Below are 17,933 nucleotides of genomic sequence, written 5' to 3' on the forward strand. Positions count from 1 at the left end.
TTTTGATTATTCAATAACTAGAACACTGGAATAGAGTCTATAAGAACAGTAATTAAAAATTGTAACAACACTCACAATAAGAATCAGTTTAAACAGTCAGATATCCTTACTATTATATGTGATCATATAGGTGTACACGAGTCAATAGGATACATTAAGGAAAAAAGAATCATCACTAATTATTCTGCAAACTGTTACATTTACGATCAGGTAATAAGAGCCAAACAGAGATTACATTTAAATTGAAAATCCAAAATAGTATTTTTCAATCATAAAATAAAACTATAAAATAAATTAAACAATGGAAAATCCAAGGTGGAATGATGACAATATCAAAAGATTAGATTGCTATTCACCATATAGAAGAGAGGTTGAGTCACAGACAGGCACAACAAAAAAATGCTAAGCATGTGAGCTTTCAGCCTTCTTCTAAAATAGGCAACATGAACTCATTCATGCAAGCACAAGTCACACACACATGACCATTGTCTCTAGCCACTGGAGCTGTGGCCAGAGCTGGAGCACTGGTCTCAATCCATGTCTCTGCAGTACACATCCTAACTTGCTGCTCATTGATCCCCAGTATGGCAGGAAAGCCGCCGTCTTGGCTTCTTCTGCCAATTCACAAGGCGTCCTTTGGTGACACCTGAAAGTGTTTGCAATTTCCCTTTTGCTACAGCCATTCTCCCTGGACATGTGCCTCATGTGCTGCAATTCAGACTAAAGGTGGTCGTCATCAGAAATAACTTTGGCTCTGTGTATTAACATGCTCAGGACCGCTTTGTTATGTACACTGTGGTGAAAACTACCGGCATTCAAATATCGATCAGTTTGTGTAAGTTTTCTGTACACTGAATGACCAAGCTGGCCTCCTGCCTTCTGCTCAACATAAACATCTAGGAATGGTATCTTGCCATTTTTCTCCATCTCTATGATAAACTTAATGTTGGGGTGGACTCCATTCATGTGATCCACGGACTGCTGCAGTGCATTTTCACCATGAGGCCATATCAGGAAGGTGTCATCAACATACTTAAGGAAGCAAGACAAGAAATTCGCATTGCAGGAGACAGTGGCAAGCCCATTGTTAGGCCATCCCTCATTTTATAATAGTCGTCACAGTACAATAAGTATGATGTCGTTAGAACGTTATGGAACAACTTGACGATTCGAGGTGGAAACTGTTGGGCCAAAAATTCCAGCTTGTCTTGTACTGGTGCCCTCATAAAAAGTGACATCATGGCCAGACTAACCATTATGTTGTTTCGAATTATTTCCATTTTCTTGAGCATTTCAACAAATGTCTGCAAGTTTACAACATGGTGTTCACAATGAGCAGTTTTGGTACTAATAACCCTGAAAGATGTTTTGCCAGTCTGTAGGTGGGTAAGCTGATTGCACTAACAATGGGCCTAAGAGGAACACTTTCCTTATGTATCTTCGATAGTCCATAATGCCTTGGAGGTCTGGCGGCTTGAGGCATTAATTTCTTCACCACTTCATCTGATAAACCAGATTCCCTTAATAGCTTCACTGTCTTCCTGACTATGGCCTGTGTCGGATTGCGACTCCGCTTCAGGTACACATCATTTTCTAATACATTTAGCACCTTCGGGTGGTAGTCTTCAGTGTTTAGAACCATAGTGGTGTTTCCTTTGTCAGCTGGCAAGACAACCAAGTCCTCGTTCTCAAGCAATAAGCGTAAGTTACGTCCCTCCTGGCTAATATTTGATTTCGGTGGCTTAGCTTTCGACAGTATATGGCCAGTGGTTAGTCTGACGTCCTCAGCTGTGTCATGTGAGAGATGCCGAATGCACTGCTCTGTTCCACTAATAATCTCCAAAATAGGCAAACATTCCTGTACTGGTGAAAGATTAAGGCCTTTACTCCATGCTGCCACAGAGCCGTCATCCAGTTCTTATTTGGAGAGATTAACTACTGTTCTGTGGGACTTATCATTCTGCATGTCAGGTTCTCCGTGAGTTAAGCGGTCAAACTTGTTACATTGCTTAGACATTGTACGACACAAACTAGCACTCTGTTGTGCCGCCCTGGTTACGTCTACTCAATCCGAATCAAATGGAGACAAAGTTGATGACAGAAATTAATGACAATCAAACAGGTTTCTAGCATTAAGTTCAAGTTCATATCTTGTCTGCCATATTTGCTGTCTCATTATGGCATAACTTGTCCTCTTCAAAATTCCGTCCACTGTAAGTGTCTGGATGTGCTGCTTAACCACAGCAAAGCGAGGAATTGCCTCCTAGTCCTGGCAGCATTGTAGAAATGCTAAAGAACTAAGCAGATGTGATTTCTTTTTACACAGTTTTTCCAGCAGTCTCACACTGTGCATTATGTCCCCACCGTATAGGAAAGATATGTGTACTTGGAGTCTTTCGCGGCGGAATGACTGAATAAAATCTTCTCGGTTTTCAAGCCACTTCAATTCCAATTAAATTCTCGCGCTTTCGATGGCTAGCTCTACCATCATAATCAGGAATAAAACTGCTGAGTGCTGGGGTTGGCAATATTTCCCACTTATACTCTTATATGGCCCTGCCATCAGTCAGAGAGGGCAGAAATGATGTGTGCGCAGTAGGCAAGTTGGGCGTCTTGTAGCATTTCTTCATTGCAGGAAACACAGTGAATGGCTCAGTGCATGTCGACATGTTGGAAAGTTTGTATATGCTCAGACAGAAGACTTGAAACCCAACATCATCTTTCAACAAGACGGGGCTACACTGCATTGGTCAATGGCTGTTCGCAAGTTCTGGATATGAAATTTTCCAGTTGCTGGATTGTACCTGGGCACCATATTCTACTGACATTATCCCACTGAATTTCTTATTGTGAGGATTCATGAAGAACCACGTGTATGTGACCAAAGTGAATGATATTCCTATGTTAAGACACAGTGGCAGAGGACATGCTATGAAGAACACTGCAAGGAACTGATTACAGACTCATGTTCTTCATTTTACAAACAGACATGTAAAGGTGTATTGATGATCATTAAATAAATTCTTTAAGATGCTCCAGAATATGGTGCAATTTCAATACATCTACTGCAGATTTTTCCCTTGGTCTTTGAAATGTGGAATAGTTCAAAAGGAGCACCCTGTGCATCATGTTACAATATCCACAGAATCCTCCCACAAAATCCAGACTATTAAGCTAATAAGAAATGATGTATTAGAATTGGCCACCATCTATCTAAAATCAAAGTAAAATTCCACCCAAGAAATACCAAGAGACAAGAGCCAACCCAAGGACTCTGATTGAAAATCATCAACAAAAGAGAAACTAACAATAAAATGGAAACCGAAAATCCAGAAAATTGGGAACAACTGAAATGTTGGGTTTGGGACACGACATCAGGGTGGAAGAGGAATTTGCTATTTGTAGGTCAGGAGAAGGCGCTGCTTCCTCACCTGAACATAGGATGCAGAGGTGGTGTTGACTGGAACTGAAACATCCCTGTTTAATGAAACATCCTTGTTTGCAACAGCCCTTTATTCATTTTAATACAAATATGGTATTGCAGCATGCAAAGTGGCATTGGTAGTTGCTAGTTCACAGGGCTCTGAGGTCAGCAACTGCTGGCTCGGAGGATGGCTCACTTTAGCAGCGATGGCGTTGATGTCAGTAAAGCTTTCACAAAACTGTGTCAGATATAGTTCCTGGCAGCATTACTAACTCATGATTTCCACATACCAAGCTGGGTAGGACAGGGTCCAAACCATAACATTCAGCATGGTCGAAATCGAAGGCACATGTCCACACCAGGCAGTGATCAGCAATGATGAAGACCCTCAAGAAATGCTGTACAGCAATAGAGAGACTGGGCAGCATGTTGCCCAGACTCAGATGTGCAACCCACCAGGGAAGTGGTCAACAGTAGAAGATAATCACCCGGCAGTTAATCCGGTAGTTCGAAGGAGACAAGTCACCAGGATATGATTCCCAGCCCAGGTGATCGCCTGCACCTACTGGAGATGAAGTCCTTGGCAGGTGACTGGATCTGGCCCTTCTGTGGTCCGTATCTCGAAGTTAACACTTGAGCCTGATGATGGCATTCAACATCTTGTGCAAATCCTGATCCGGTCATGTACAGGGAACATCGGTAAGCATCTGAGAGTGAGGATTAGACTTGTGGGGTGCGGGTATTTACAAAAGTCTGCTGACCTGTACTTCTCCAACAGCAGCACCCTCACTATATAAGAGAAAACAGGCTGCAGCAGCTGGATGGTAAAGACTTCATGCATCCAGCTTTTCTTGTTTAGTCAGCTCCTTCAGGAGTCTAACCAGGGCTGTAATATTCTGCAACTTCACCCTTCTAAGGCAGTGGCTAACTTCCTCCACTTTGTCAGCTTCCTGAACAAGTGCTCCTTTGCTCTGAATATGCCTTCTGTGAAATTGTGTCTGAGCTTCAGGCTGATGCTCATGTTTGTCTGTATGCTGCCATTTTGCTGAGTGTCACAGGAGCAATTCATTGCTCCCAATGGATTCATGGTACTACACTCTTCCCTCTTTGAAGGAAACCAGTCTTTGGGTTGGTACCTGTCTAAATTCCTGCACAACAATTACTTCAACATATGTTTTGAATAAAATTTTCCTCTTCCTCCTACTCTTTTAAATAAACCATATGGGTCATTCATTGTTGCTTAAGCTAAATATCATTTTCAATGAATATAATAAGGAAACTTCAGGCAGAACATAAATAATTTAGGAGTAAAGGAGATGACTTACTGAATAGCAGAAACATTGAGTTTACACACACACATACACATATTGCATTTCGGCAGGTGGACAAGTGTGGGGAAAGGGTAGTGGTGGATGGTGTGTGTGTGTGTGTGTGTGTGTGTGTGTGTGTGTGTGTGTGTATGTGTGTGTGTGAGAGAGAGAGAGAGAGAGAGAGAGAGAGAGAGAGAGAGAGAGAGAGAGCTGCAGGCAGGAAGAGGTGTCGAGGATAAATATATAAAACCTCGGACGGAGGCAGAAGGTTTGTTGGCTAGTAATATATGAGGAATGTGCATGGGCTAAGGATGTGATACAGCAGTATGAGAGCTGGTGAGGTGTGGCTCATGATAAAAGCTACATGGAGGCGTGGATTGGAAGGGGGTGACATGACAGAGGAAGGGGAAACTGTTGGGTAGAGAGCAGGTGGGCAGTGGCTTAGTGGAGACTGAGGCAAGGACTGTTACAGAATCCTGAAAATTTGGTGCTGGAGAGAAGGATCCAGATGGCACGGGTTGTGGAGCATGTTGCTCCTCTGTATAGTCAACTTTGTTCTTGGCCACCATTTTGCAGTGGCTATTTATTCTGGTGGACAGCTGGTTGGTTGTTATACAGATAGAAGAAAGCTGTGCTGTGACAATAACAGAGTTCGTCTCATTCACAGGTGCCCCTGCCTCTACAGGTACAGGATAAGCTTGTGACACAACTGGAGTAGTAAGTGCTGGGCAGGCAGACTGGGCAGGCCTTGCACCTGAGCCTTCCACAGGGATGTAACCCCAGTGGTGAGGGGTTGGGAGTGGGAGTGGGAGTGGCACAGGAGTGAACCATGATGTGTGGCTTGGGTGGCCTACAAAATATCACTTTACGAGGAACGGGAAGGATCTTGGGTATGATGTCCCTCATTTCAGGGCGTGGCGATAAATAAACCCTGGCAAAAAATATGGTTCAGTTTTTCCAGACCAGGGTGCAATCGCGCACAGCTTTCTATGTCAGGATGACAACAAACCAGCTATCTGAACAAAGTTGACCACCCAGTGGCACAATATGCAGCTGAGCACATGTTTGAGTTCAATGCCTGCTCCACAATGTGTGGCTACTGGATCCTTCCCTCCAGCACCAGCTTTACTGAACTACGCAGATGGGAGTTATCCTTGCAACACATCCTTTTCTCCTGTAACCGCCCTGGCCTCAATCTCCACTAACCCACTACCCCTTTCCCTCAATCCAACAGTTTCTCCTTCCACTGTTCTGTCACCCCCTCCCAATCCATGCCACCACATCATCATCATCATCTGCTGCATCTCACCAGCTCTGGTGACAGTGTATTTCATGCCTAGTCCATGCACCTGCCACTCCTACCTCCTGCACTGCTGGCCATCAGACCTGGTGTTTCCATCCATGCCACTAGCTATAAACCTCTTGATCCTCAGGTACACACTCCTGAGAGGATTCAGTCTTGTTGGCTCAATCATTAGCCTTAGATGCATTTTTCCTCTTTCATATTCCCCCTTCCCTCTGCCTTCTGAGAAGGCTGCGCCACCACAGGTGGTGACGAATCTATGTCCTTCAGAAGTAAATGTGTCAGTACCACTTAACTGTCCACAACATTTGCATCATGACTAACACCCTCAACAGATTCCTGTACATCCTTCACAGTACCTACAGTAAAATTACCGTCTGGAGTTCCACCCTGGGTGCCATAAAAATTGGCACATGTACTCCCGTGTACATCTGGCCCAGGCTCCATGGCTTCCAAACAAAATGTATTATCACCAAATAGAGTAGATAATACTACACATAAATTAATATCACACATGTTGCAACTCATACTGTCATTGACTTCAGTACAGCACACACTTACTTCATCTGGCACTACTGCTAATTCAGAGTCCACAGTTTCATAAGGTACTGGAGCTGATAAACTCATCTCCTTAACTTCTGTAATTTTATTACTCTCCACAGCACTTATTAGCTTCTTTCTTCTTATTCCCCACTTCTGTGCAAGTTGTTGTAGTGCGGTCTTCAGTCCACAGACTGGCATGATGCAGCTCTCCACAATACTTTCTCCTGTGCAAGCCTCTTCATCTCAAAGTCACTTCTGCGACCTACAGCCTTCTGAATCTGTTTACTGTATTCATCTATTGGTCCCCCTCTATGGTTTTTACCCTCCATGCTTCCATCCAGTACTAAACTGGTGATCCCTTGATGCCTCAGAATGTGTCCTACCAACCAATCCCTTCTACTAGTCAAGATGTTCCACAAATTTCTTTTCTCCCCAGTTCTATTCAATACCTCCTCATTATTTACATGATCTACCCATCTAATCTCGAGCATTCTTCTGCAACACCACATTGCAAAGGCTTATGTTCTCTTCTTGTCTAAACTGTTTATTGTCCATGTTTCACTTCCATACATGGCCACACTCCATACAAATACTCTCAGAAAGGACTTCCTGTCACTTATTTTATCTCTCAACCCTCCTGTAAAGCCTAATACTACTGTTTCCAGAGAACATACGGGTCATTTTTAACCCACCAACCCAACTCCAGCTGCATCTTCTCTTCATACTCTGGAGTAACTCTACCGCACAAAGCTAAGTTCTTTTCCTTGAGCAGCCTCTACTTTCTCTGCTTTATTTGCTTTGTCTTCTTCCATAGGCTTTACCTGCTTAGACATTTTTGGATTGCGTACTTGCTGCTGCACTACTTGGCCTGCAAAAATTTGCAACATTTCATCCAGGATAACTCTCCCATGGTATTTACATGGTTGACCCTCTAACAATTACACCCAACCTAACAACGACAAGAGAACAAAACTGAATTACGATGGGAACATTTAAATGTATCACTAGCAAGGCATTTTTAATTATTGCATAACCTTCCCCTATTAACGGCTACTCATGACTATAACTTTACATACTTAAAAACAGTGAGCCATACTCCGTGCTCACCACCAAACATACTGTCCATTCCAAAGAGCATAAACTAACACTTTTTTTTATTGCAGAACACTATCTAGTTTTACTTTTCTTACAACGCATATTCCTTACAATGCATATCCCAACACAATTAGACACCTGGCAAAAACCCATCAATTTGCTATAACACCCACAGTCAAAAGCCACTGTACTCACCACACTGCCTGTTAATGGTATGAATGGTGGCTGACAACACAGACGTGGCAGTGACCACATCCAAAAGTGGTAGAGTTCTTCTGACAGAATGTTGGCCAAAGTGCTAACTGTTTTTCATTAACAGCCACTGTTGAGAGGCCCCACACAGGCAGCCATGGATGGGGACAGCATAAGCAATTCAGAATAGCAGTGTTCCTCATCAGCAGAACAGCGGAGATGCTGATGTAAGGCAGCATGGTATGTGGCCAGCAAAGACAACTGCACATTGGTAGCAAAGTGTGACAGAAGCTGCCCCTCCCAGTTTGGTTGAAAACACATTGGGATATATGGTGTTTAAACCATAACAACTAACAAGGCTGAAGTTGAACTATGCCTGCACTGGGTAGTGCTCAGTGACTATGAAGGCTCCCAGGAACCAGTGTACAGCAACAGAGAGACCAGACAGCCCCACGTCCAGTCTCAAACATGCAACCCACCACGCCAGAACAAGATAGTAACGTGGGAGGGGAGACAAAAGTGCAAAAATGCCAAGTTGTCTGAATATAATTGCCAGACCAGGCAGTCAAATGCAACTATTGGAGACAAAGTCCTTGGAAGGTGACTAGATGCTACATCTTGCACTGCAGTGGTCTTCACCTCAAAGTTAACAGCTGATTAAAGACAATGGTGTTCAGCTCCACATACGTACCCCAATATGGTCATGTACAGAGAATGTCGACGAGCATTTGAACATCTGAGACTGCGGGTCTGACATTGGGGTATTTATGAGAGTCTGCTGCCAGTGCTTCTCCAAAGCAGCACCTGCACCCCGGAAAAGACAGCAGCAGGTCGCAACGAGTTCATTTGTTCAGCTTTTCTTGTTCAGTCACCTACTGCATGAGCCTAGCGGTGCTGAATATTGCTGGCTGGCTTCTTCCACTTCATTAGCTTCCTCAATAAGCGCACCTAAATTCTAAATGTATCATCTTATGAAACAGTGCCTGGACTCGCTTCCCTCTTGTAATGTGACAACGTGCCGTCTAGTGAATGCCAGGCATAGTCAAGGCGCAATGGTAGAGGAAGTGGACGCTTATGCCATCTGTGGGCCAGAATCGAAGGCAAAGCGGAAATGCTTCCGCCTGGTGGCAGCTAAATTAAAGAACACTACGCAGGAGACAGTGTCTGGCTTGTGCTGCACTCTGACAGCAAAATAACAAAAGAATTAAACTAAATAATATTGTTACGTGTAGTAAAAATATAAATGTAATATTACTTTAATATATGAAAATGACTGTAATTGAATATTGTAATGCTATGGTATGTTTAATTGTAAATAGAGAACTTGGCGTAATGTAAAATAATGTTTAGGTGTGGGGGGAATGACCCAAGAATGAGAACAGTGTACAGGTTGGCACATAATATTGGCAGTAGAAGAAAGTTGGCGAAGCTCGGGGGCAGAACAAGTGGCGTAAAAGTGACTGCCGGTGTGTGCTACAGTAACGTTGCTAACAGACCATTTATAAGTGAGCTGAAAACAGATATGGACTTCGTTTATCATATGGTTACAAGCTAAATGGACACTAAGGCTTGTAAGACGTGGTATTTCGACGGAGATGGGCTGTGAGCGGCAAAATAGTACAGTTTCCCGCTCTGAGGTACATGGCACTGCATGGTGCAATGCTGTGTTAATTGCGACGAGTTGCTTGTGCCAATGGCGAGGTGTGAAGGGACCAATAGCCGCATCCAATGGCATATTGTGATCTCAATAACTGATGAGGTCCATTGGTGAGCTCACTTCGGTAGCAACGAACTAGAAGTTATTTTACAAGAGTATTATTATGAACAGTGGTTGTTATACCAACGCCTTTACCAGTACATTTATATTTTGTGAATCAGTTTGTGTAATAGTCAAACCAAGTTCTCTACAGTGTGTAAAGGTTGGAGGCAATAATAATTTTGTGGTTTAAATTGCATTCCCTGAGTGTAATCAATTATTTAAAGGAAATAGCTCATTATTACCCCATATACAGTGATATCTATGTGCTGCAACGTCAGTGTAAAGTTATGGTGTGTGAGTATCGGCGTAGCTATATTACAAGAGAAAATAGTTGGAATTAACGCCGAAATTGCCAGTAGATGCCGCTTCATGCAATGGATGGAAGATACCAGGTACAGTGCCACCTTAATTACAATCCAGCTCGATGTGGTGGCTCTGCAGTACATTGCCATAGTCAAAAATTACTCAGTTCCATCTGAGCAACATGATTCTCAATTAGTGTTTTCAGTAACTATATTGACAAGCAGATCTATATTGTTCTTTAATTAAGCATTCAAGGAAATTGCTGCTACCACAGTACACATTGTGCCTTCAGCACAATGCAAGCTCAATAACATTAAATTCAGTAATTACAATTTGTGTAGTTTACATTAACCTAAAACAAGTTCAAGTGCTTATCATGTGTGTTTATGTATTGTGAAATGATTTCAGGCTGTGGTATTGTTTTAAATGAATAATGTCCTCCTGCTAGGCAATATCAAACATACAGAATTAAGTGCTCCTTGTTCAGTCACTTCAAAGAGATTATCAGTGCTACTAATAATCAAATGTAAACGTAAAAATAAGTTTATATGTGCCATTATCATTATTTATTCCAAAAATTCCGTGTAGTAGTTGGATCACCATAGGGTGTCTATTCAAACCTATTACACGCGAAAGCCGCTTTCCGCAAGTCTGATGCAGCATGGTCTAATAATAATACAGTAAATTCGGGTAGTGGCATCGCAATCTGTATGATGTTGTTTTGCTGAGCGTTGCAGGAACAGTTCATCGCACATGCTCTTCTTCAAACAATAAAAGAAATAATTCTCTTGATTAACATCAAAATACATATATGGCGAAATTTGGAATGTAATAAAGCAGCGATAACAAGACAAAATGCATGGCTAAGATGGAGTAAAGACAAGGATGTGGAAAGCATGGCGAAATTCAATCAACCAAACTGATCAACAATATTAAGAGAAATTATGATAAAAACTAATTAAATCAATAGATCATGACTTGAAAATGAACAATACTAGAAGTGTCTATTAGACTTCCAAAAGAAGCTTAAGTAAATTTTTTCCAACAAACCTTTGCTTTAAAGAACAAAATGAGGAAATATCATAACAACAAAGAAAACTATGGCATTTGAGCAAAGAATTTTTGAAATTTACTAAATTATGAAAGTCCTAAATCAAGATTTGACTTTACATGAAAATACCCTCAGTACCTGGACTCACATCCCCCAAAGAACGGGGAAATCAAGGAAACCATCAAATCCCTCAAAAACTAGAAAGCATTTCAAAGGATTCCACAATTGCAGAAATTGAGAAATATTCAAACAACAAATTTCTGAACAAGATAACTGAAATCATCCAATACATCTGACTAACAGAAGAGATTCCTGAAGACTGAAAGACAGTCTTGATCCACCCATTGCACAAAGCAGGTGATGAAACCAATGTGGACAGCTACTGGTTATCAAAACATTTTTAGCTAGGGCAGAACAACAACTCAACCCTCAAATTGTTGAATATAAATGTGTTTTTTGAAAGAAGATGTAAAAATTTCATAATCACCTTTGTTGACTTGAGGAAAGCCTTTGACTCAGCAGTATCAAGTCACAGTTTGAAATTCTCCATGAACTGGGCTTGCATAGTAAAATCACAGCTCTAATTCAGCAAACAGTAAGACACTGACTCTAAAGTGAAATTTATAGGAGAAATTTCTGGAAGTTTTGCAATCAAAACTGGAGTCAGACAGGGTGATTGTCCATCCCTGCTGCTCTTTAATTGTGTTCTACAAGACATATGAGAATGAAGAATGTTATTAGGAGAAAGCCAAATCAGTGAGATTAGGTTACAAAAGTGACATCTAACAAACTGTGTAGCATTTGCAGACAACATAGCTATTTTTTCAGACTTAACAGAAACAGCCACTGGATTGATAAAAGTGCTGAAAAAACCAAGCTGAATAAGGAGACTTACAAATCTCCTTTGAGAAAGCAAAATTTATGATGAACATTAAAGTGGCCCTCAAGATAATAAAAACTAAATATGGAAAAATTGAGAGATCTAACAAGTTCACATATCTAGCAGAAGTAACTGAACAAGACATTTTGGAGGAAGAAACCATTGCAGCAAGAGTTAGTAAGATGAAAACAATATATTACCTCACTAAGGATTATATATAATAAGAAATCAGTAACCCTCAATGATAAACTTCAACACTACTCTACAGCAATTAGCCCTGAAGTACTTTTTGCAGATAAATGTTTGACTCTAAACAAAAAGATAATAATGGAAGTATTGGAAATCACAGAAAGTAAAATACTCAAGAAAATCTTGGAGCCACTTAAAGAGCAATCACAATATAGAAGACTTAATAATAGTGAACTTTATACAGAGACTCAAAAATTCAGACACAATTGGGAAAGAAAGGTTAGCTTTGCATGTCCACATCGAAACAAAAGAATGAATCCCAGCAGACTGACAATAAGACTGGACAGTTATTAAGATAAATTTCAAATAACGCATGGTGCAAAGAAGTTGGAAGGTACACGGATTAATTACAGAAAGATACTGCAATATCCATAGGTTTCCATGAAAACCCCAAGAAGAATGGAAATACTTGGACAGAAGAAAGGAAAGAGAAACTTCAAGAAATTATGAGAGAAATGTGGAAGAAAAGAAAGGCGAAACAACTGAAACAACTTTAGTACATAGTGACTCATACACAAAAGAAGAAGAAGACAAAGAAGAAGTTGCCACAAAAATAAGTAACTTTTATACCTTTGTGTATCAAAATAGACATCCGATCCTACCTTAGGTCAACCATCAATTGAAACAATGTTCTTTTCTCTATAAAATATTGAATTTACATTACTGTTTTTTCCCCTCAAGGTCTACAAGTATCCAGCAGTACCTCATGCAAATCACTCTTTCATAGCATCGTGTTTTACAGTCTCACAATTTTTGGAGCAGTGGTAAATGAATGCACAAGTTCACTATGCTTTGTATAAAAAATGAAACATGGCAGTTATTCAACTTTTTAAAACATATTACACACAGTAAAAAAAGTAACTAACAACTTGATGACTGATTACCACTTGGAGCACAAAAATGACATAAAATTTATAGAATGTGCGCAATTTGAACTATTCAACCATTTCATCAAGTTTTGTATCTTCACAATAATTATTCACTGAATTACAGCACATCAAACTTGGACAAAAAGTTTTGAAATGTGACTGTGACATTTTATCACCTTTACTTCAGAGGTTTGTATCCACAAAATACTAACTTTTGTGAGCTTGCAATTTGAATTTCTTACTTTGGTTGTTTAGCAAACTTGCATGTAAAATTTGGAGAATATCTGATATAGTCAAGTGGGAATACCTATACCCCATGATACGGAGTCACTCATAGCAAAAATCTCAAAATTTGAGTCCAGATTCAGGGTGTAGTTTTAACTTACAAATGATCAACAACCAAGAGGGCACTCTACTCAGAGGTGGAATATTTCATCCACAAATAGCGCTTTTTAAGCCTATGAACCTTTTCTTGTTCAGGAAAAAGCTGACTCTCAAAAATATTTTCATTAACTTCTCCACTCACAATGTTGAGCTTCTAAGAAATTTGCAACTCTTTGTAGATATTTTACAGTGTTATAAGATGCTAGTTTTCATTAATGAGAGTTTATTTTAAGATGCTTAAAATTTTGCTGCTAAATCCAGTATTTAATATGCAGCAAAATATAGAAGGCAACAAATTGACTGATTAAGAAGGAAACAATTCCTCAGATACTTGTAAATTACTATTAATACCACACACATACATTTTCATGAGTATTGTATCGTTTGAGAACTTGGCACTTACTTGCACAGAATTAAACTGCCTTTGCATTTCATTAAGTCGTTCTATTAATTCTTCTGATCTTTGAGTCTGTTTAGTTAATTCTTTCTTCAGTTCTGTAATCAAATAACAACCAGAAGTTTGTGAGCATTTCTTCACAGAGAAAGCCAGAAAAAAAAAACTATAAATGCAAACTTGCCTTCTTCCTTTCTACGACGAGCCTGAATATCTGTTTTCAGCTTTATCACTATACTTTCATAATATTCTTCAAGCTGTGTTATTTTGTCTCTTGATCTCTTTGCTGCTGATGACTGATAGAGAATTTCCATGTAAATTTGGTAACTCCAAAATGCCAAAGCACGATTGGAAATATCAAATACAATTTCAGGACGCAATCCAGCTAAAACCATCTGGAATCATACATCTTTAGTCAAAGCTAATATTCGGTTCAATACAAGAATATTTTTTTCTGGCCAGCTGCTGTTTCTAATCACTGATCAAAACTTTGTTATTTATTTTATATGACCCGCTATCAAAGGAAAATTTGTTCTACAGATATTTAACTTAAAAATAATGTTGCCAGTGCTTTAACTATCTGTACACATGAATAACACTGCACGAGATATTTATTCATGCAAAGGAAAAACGTCTCTGGTTCTGAAAAATAATGAAATAATTGTTAAGCAACTTCTTTCTAATTTCCATACATTCTCTTAGTACAAAATGGAATTAACAGAGAATTCAAGTAATGTTTTTTGCCAATATTTTTGTTTCTTATAGCAGAATATCACTGTACTGCCTCAGATTTATAGCATCATTTCATGTCAAAAGAGCACTGCATGATGCCTTTGATGACTACCATAGGAGAATGTTGTCAAGTGACCTTTTGCAGAACCTAAAGAAATTCTGGTTGTTTGTAAAGGTTGTTAGCAGCACCAAAAGTTAGTATCCAGTCCCTAGCAAATGAGACGGGATCTGAAATTAAGTGTAGCAAAGCAAAAGCTGAAATGCTTAACTCCAATTTCAATGGTTTCTTTGCAAGGGAGAACCCAAGAGAACTGCCCCAGTGTAATCCTTCAATCACTAAAAAGATAAATGAAGTAAGTATTCGTGTCAGTGGTGTGAGAAACAGCTGAAATCGTTAAAACTGAACAAAGCTCCAGGGTTCAATGGAATCCCTGTCACATTCTATACTGAATTTGCATCTGAGATAGCCCCTTTTCCAACCTATCACAGATCACTCGGACAAAAAACCATGCCCAGTTCTTGGAAGAAGGCCCAGGTCACATCCCTCTACAAGAAGATTAGTAGAACTGATCCATCCAGTATCCTTGACAATGATGTGTTGTAGAATCTTACAACATATTCTGAAACTACCATCCAGTATCCTTGACACTGATGTGTTTTAGAATCTTAGAACATATTTTGAACTCATACATAATGAGGTATCTTGAACAGAATAACCTCTTCAATTCCAACCAGCATAGACTTCGAAAACATCAATAATGTGAAACCCAACTCACGCTTTTCTCACATGGCATACTGAAAGCTTTGAATCAAGGCAGCCAGGTAGAAGCAGTGTTTCTTGATTTCCGAAAGGCATTTGATTCAGTACTGCAGCTATGTTTATTGTCAGAAGTACAATCATATGGGTGGGGTATCAAATGAAATTTGTGACTGGATTGAGGACTTTTAGGTAGTGAGGACACCAAATGTTATCTTGGATGGAAATCATCGTCAGATGTAGAAATAATTTCAGGCATGACCCAGTGAAGTGTGTTGGGACCTTAGCTGTTCACACTGTATATTAATGACCTTTCAGACAACATTAATAGTAAAATCAGGCTTTTTGCAGATGTACAGTTATCTATAATGAATTATTATTTGAAAGGAGCTGCATAAACATTCAGTCAGACCTTGATAAGATTTCAACAAGGTGGAAAGATTGGCAACTTGCTATAAATGTTCATAAATGTAAAATATTGCACTTCGCAAAACAAAAAAATGTAGTATCCTATGAATATAATATCAATGGAGTGATCACATAGGTTCATTCGTGGGTAAAGCAAATGGTAGACTTCAATTTATTGGCAGAAAGCTGAGCAAGTGCAATCAGTCTACAAAAGAGATTGCTTACAAATCACTCATGTGGCCAGTTCTACAATATTGCTTGAGCGTGTGGTGGGACCCGTATCAGATAGGACTAACAGGGGATATTGAACATATACAGAGAGGGGAGCACGAATGGTCATAGGTTTGTTAAGTCCATGAGAGAGGGTCACAGAGATACTGAAGGAACTAAACTGGCAGACTCTTGAAGACAGACATAAACTGTCCTGAGAAAGTCTATGATCAAAGTTTGAAGAACCAGCTTCAAATGATTACTCTAGGGGTATACTAAAATCCCCTACATATCACTCACATAGGGATTGTGAGGATAAGATTAGAATAATTATTGCTCACACAGAGGCATTCAAACAATCATTCTTTCCGTTCTCCATATGTGAATGGAACAGGAAGAAACCCTAATAAGGGGTACAATGGGATATGTCCCCTGCCATACATCTCACATTGGTTTGCAGAGTATACATGGAGATGTAAATGATACAACAAATCACAGTGCTTGCAAGTACCTGAAGTTGACAAACCAAAATGCAGAATAAAGTTGGTATAAAACAATTGTAAATATAAGTGATCTATTTATTTTATTTTAAATAATTTTTTCTTGAAACACACGATATATCATGGAGATTTAGTTCGAGGTTGAGGCATTATTTCATGGACTTATTACTGAATTGAACAATTACTTCATTAGAAAAACAGGAAATGTTCTTGCTTGTAAGACTTTTGTCCTTGTATTAAATAGCATGAGGCCAATTTAGATCTCTACCTCTGCCATTCTTAAGAGAGGTTATTCATGACTTCTGTTAGCTCTAAAGTGTCTCTATTTGTTGCTGGGTAATAAAAAATACCAATTAAGCCTTTAGAAACACTTTCTTTGCATGAATTTTTACATCCGGAAGTCTCCACGAAACTGCAACATTTGCTTCCCTCCTCTGTTTGGCAGCTCATTTACTTCCATGCATATCATTAAGTACAGGAACTGCTCATCATATATCACATTATGGCATTCCCAGTACTCCTTTTTCATGACTTTAATGTTTATTCTGTTACACCAGCTTTAAAGCACGTACTAGGATTTCAGACTTAATTCTATAAACAAAAGTAAAATAAGATTTCGGCCAAGTTTTATGATGTAAGTTATTTGTTCATTTTCAGAACATGAAGTTCACATGATCTTATATTCTGTGTCAATGTCAATCATAAAACATTCACTTCGTTGACACCAGTTTTACTATAGTTTCCTATTATCATTATGTTAAAATTAGTGGCTACGTTTCTATCTTTAGGTATAGGCTGAATTCTTTGCAAAGCATAAAGTATGTCTATTGCATCATGCAACCTGCTCAGTTCCCTTGTAACGTCTCTCCATTGATTAATGTTAATTTTCCTGTTTTTGTACATACATTTTATGTTACTAGAACTGAGACTCACATTTTTGCTACCAGCTATATTTGCAGTATATAGTAGTGTCAGAAATGGAGCATGTAATGGTTTTGGGATGGAACCTGTCTCGCATTGGACTGACTTCATAATTGTTTTGTTAAGTGTATCTCTGAAATGTTGAAAGTTTCCTTTAGCACACAGTCAACAGCAAAACATTATGGATTAATGACTTTCTTGGATATTTATAACTGTTGGTTTGTAAGGAACTAAACTTCGTCACCAACCCACGATTTTCAGGATAGTTCATCAATCATATCAATCGTAAGGCTGTTATAAAAAAACTCATTTGAGATCAGAGTTCGATCAGCAATATAAGGATAAGGCAAAACTCATGCGGGAAAGATGAAGGTGACCTGTTCAAGTGGCCAACACACTATTAAAAAGTATTAGAATGAGTGGTGCTGGAAAGTGGTGATTCTATGTCAGTGCAGACAAATGTTCCCTTACATTATCCTCTCTGGAGGTAGATTAGTTTCTTAATTTGAACTGTGTTAGTGTAAATATGGTAATGCAAAGTCATAAATGAAATATAAATAATTTAAGATGTAAAGGTAACAACTCACTGAACAGCTGAGCCACTGAGCCACTGATAGGCACATAAACAAGACTGATTGCCAAAACTGAT

The 17,933-nt window shown here is 39.4% G+C and overlaps 1 protein-coding gene across 3 annotated transcripts in view; it reads right to left on the minus strand.

Annotated features, from left to right (window-relative positions):
- The window catches only part of LOC126188137 (E3 ubiquitin-protein ligase CCNB1IP1-like), a 230,645-nt gene that overhangs the window by 84,602 nt on the left and 128,110 nt on the right, over positions 1–17,933 (minus strand). For all 3 annotated transcript variants that reach the window (XR_007537824.1, XM_049929631.1, XM_049929645.1), the window contains 2 exons: positions 13,941–14,151; positions 13,766–13,857 (listed from right to left, as the gene is read on the minus strand). Coding sequence is in view for 2 of the 3 variants with exons in the window: in XM_049929631.1 (XP_049785588.1) it covers positions 13,766–13,857; positions 13,941–14,151 (303 nt within the window). In the remaining variant the exon portion in view is untranslated. The remainder of the gene's footprint in view (positions 1–13,765; positions 13,858–13,940; positions 14,152–17,933) is intronic.

This window comes from Schistocerca cancellata, chromosome 1 (genome assembly GCF_023864275.1).
Source record: "Schistocerca cancellata isolate TAMUIC-IGC-003103 chromosome 1, iqSchCanc2.1, whole genome shotgun sequence".
NCBI lineage: Eukaryota > Metazoa > Arthropoda > Insecta > Orthoptera > Acrididae > Schistocerca > Schistocerca cancellata.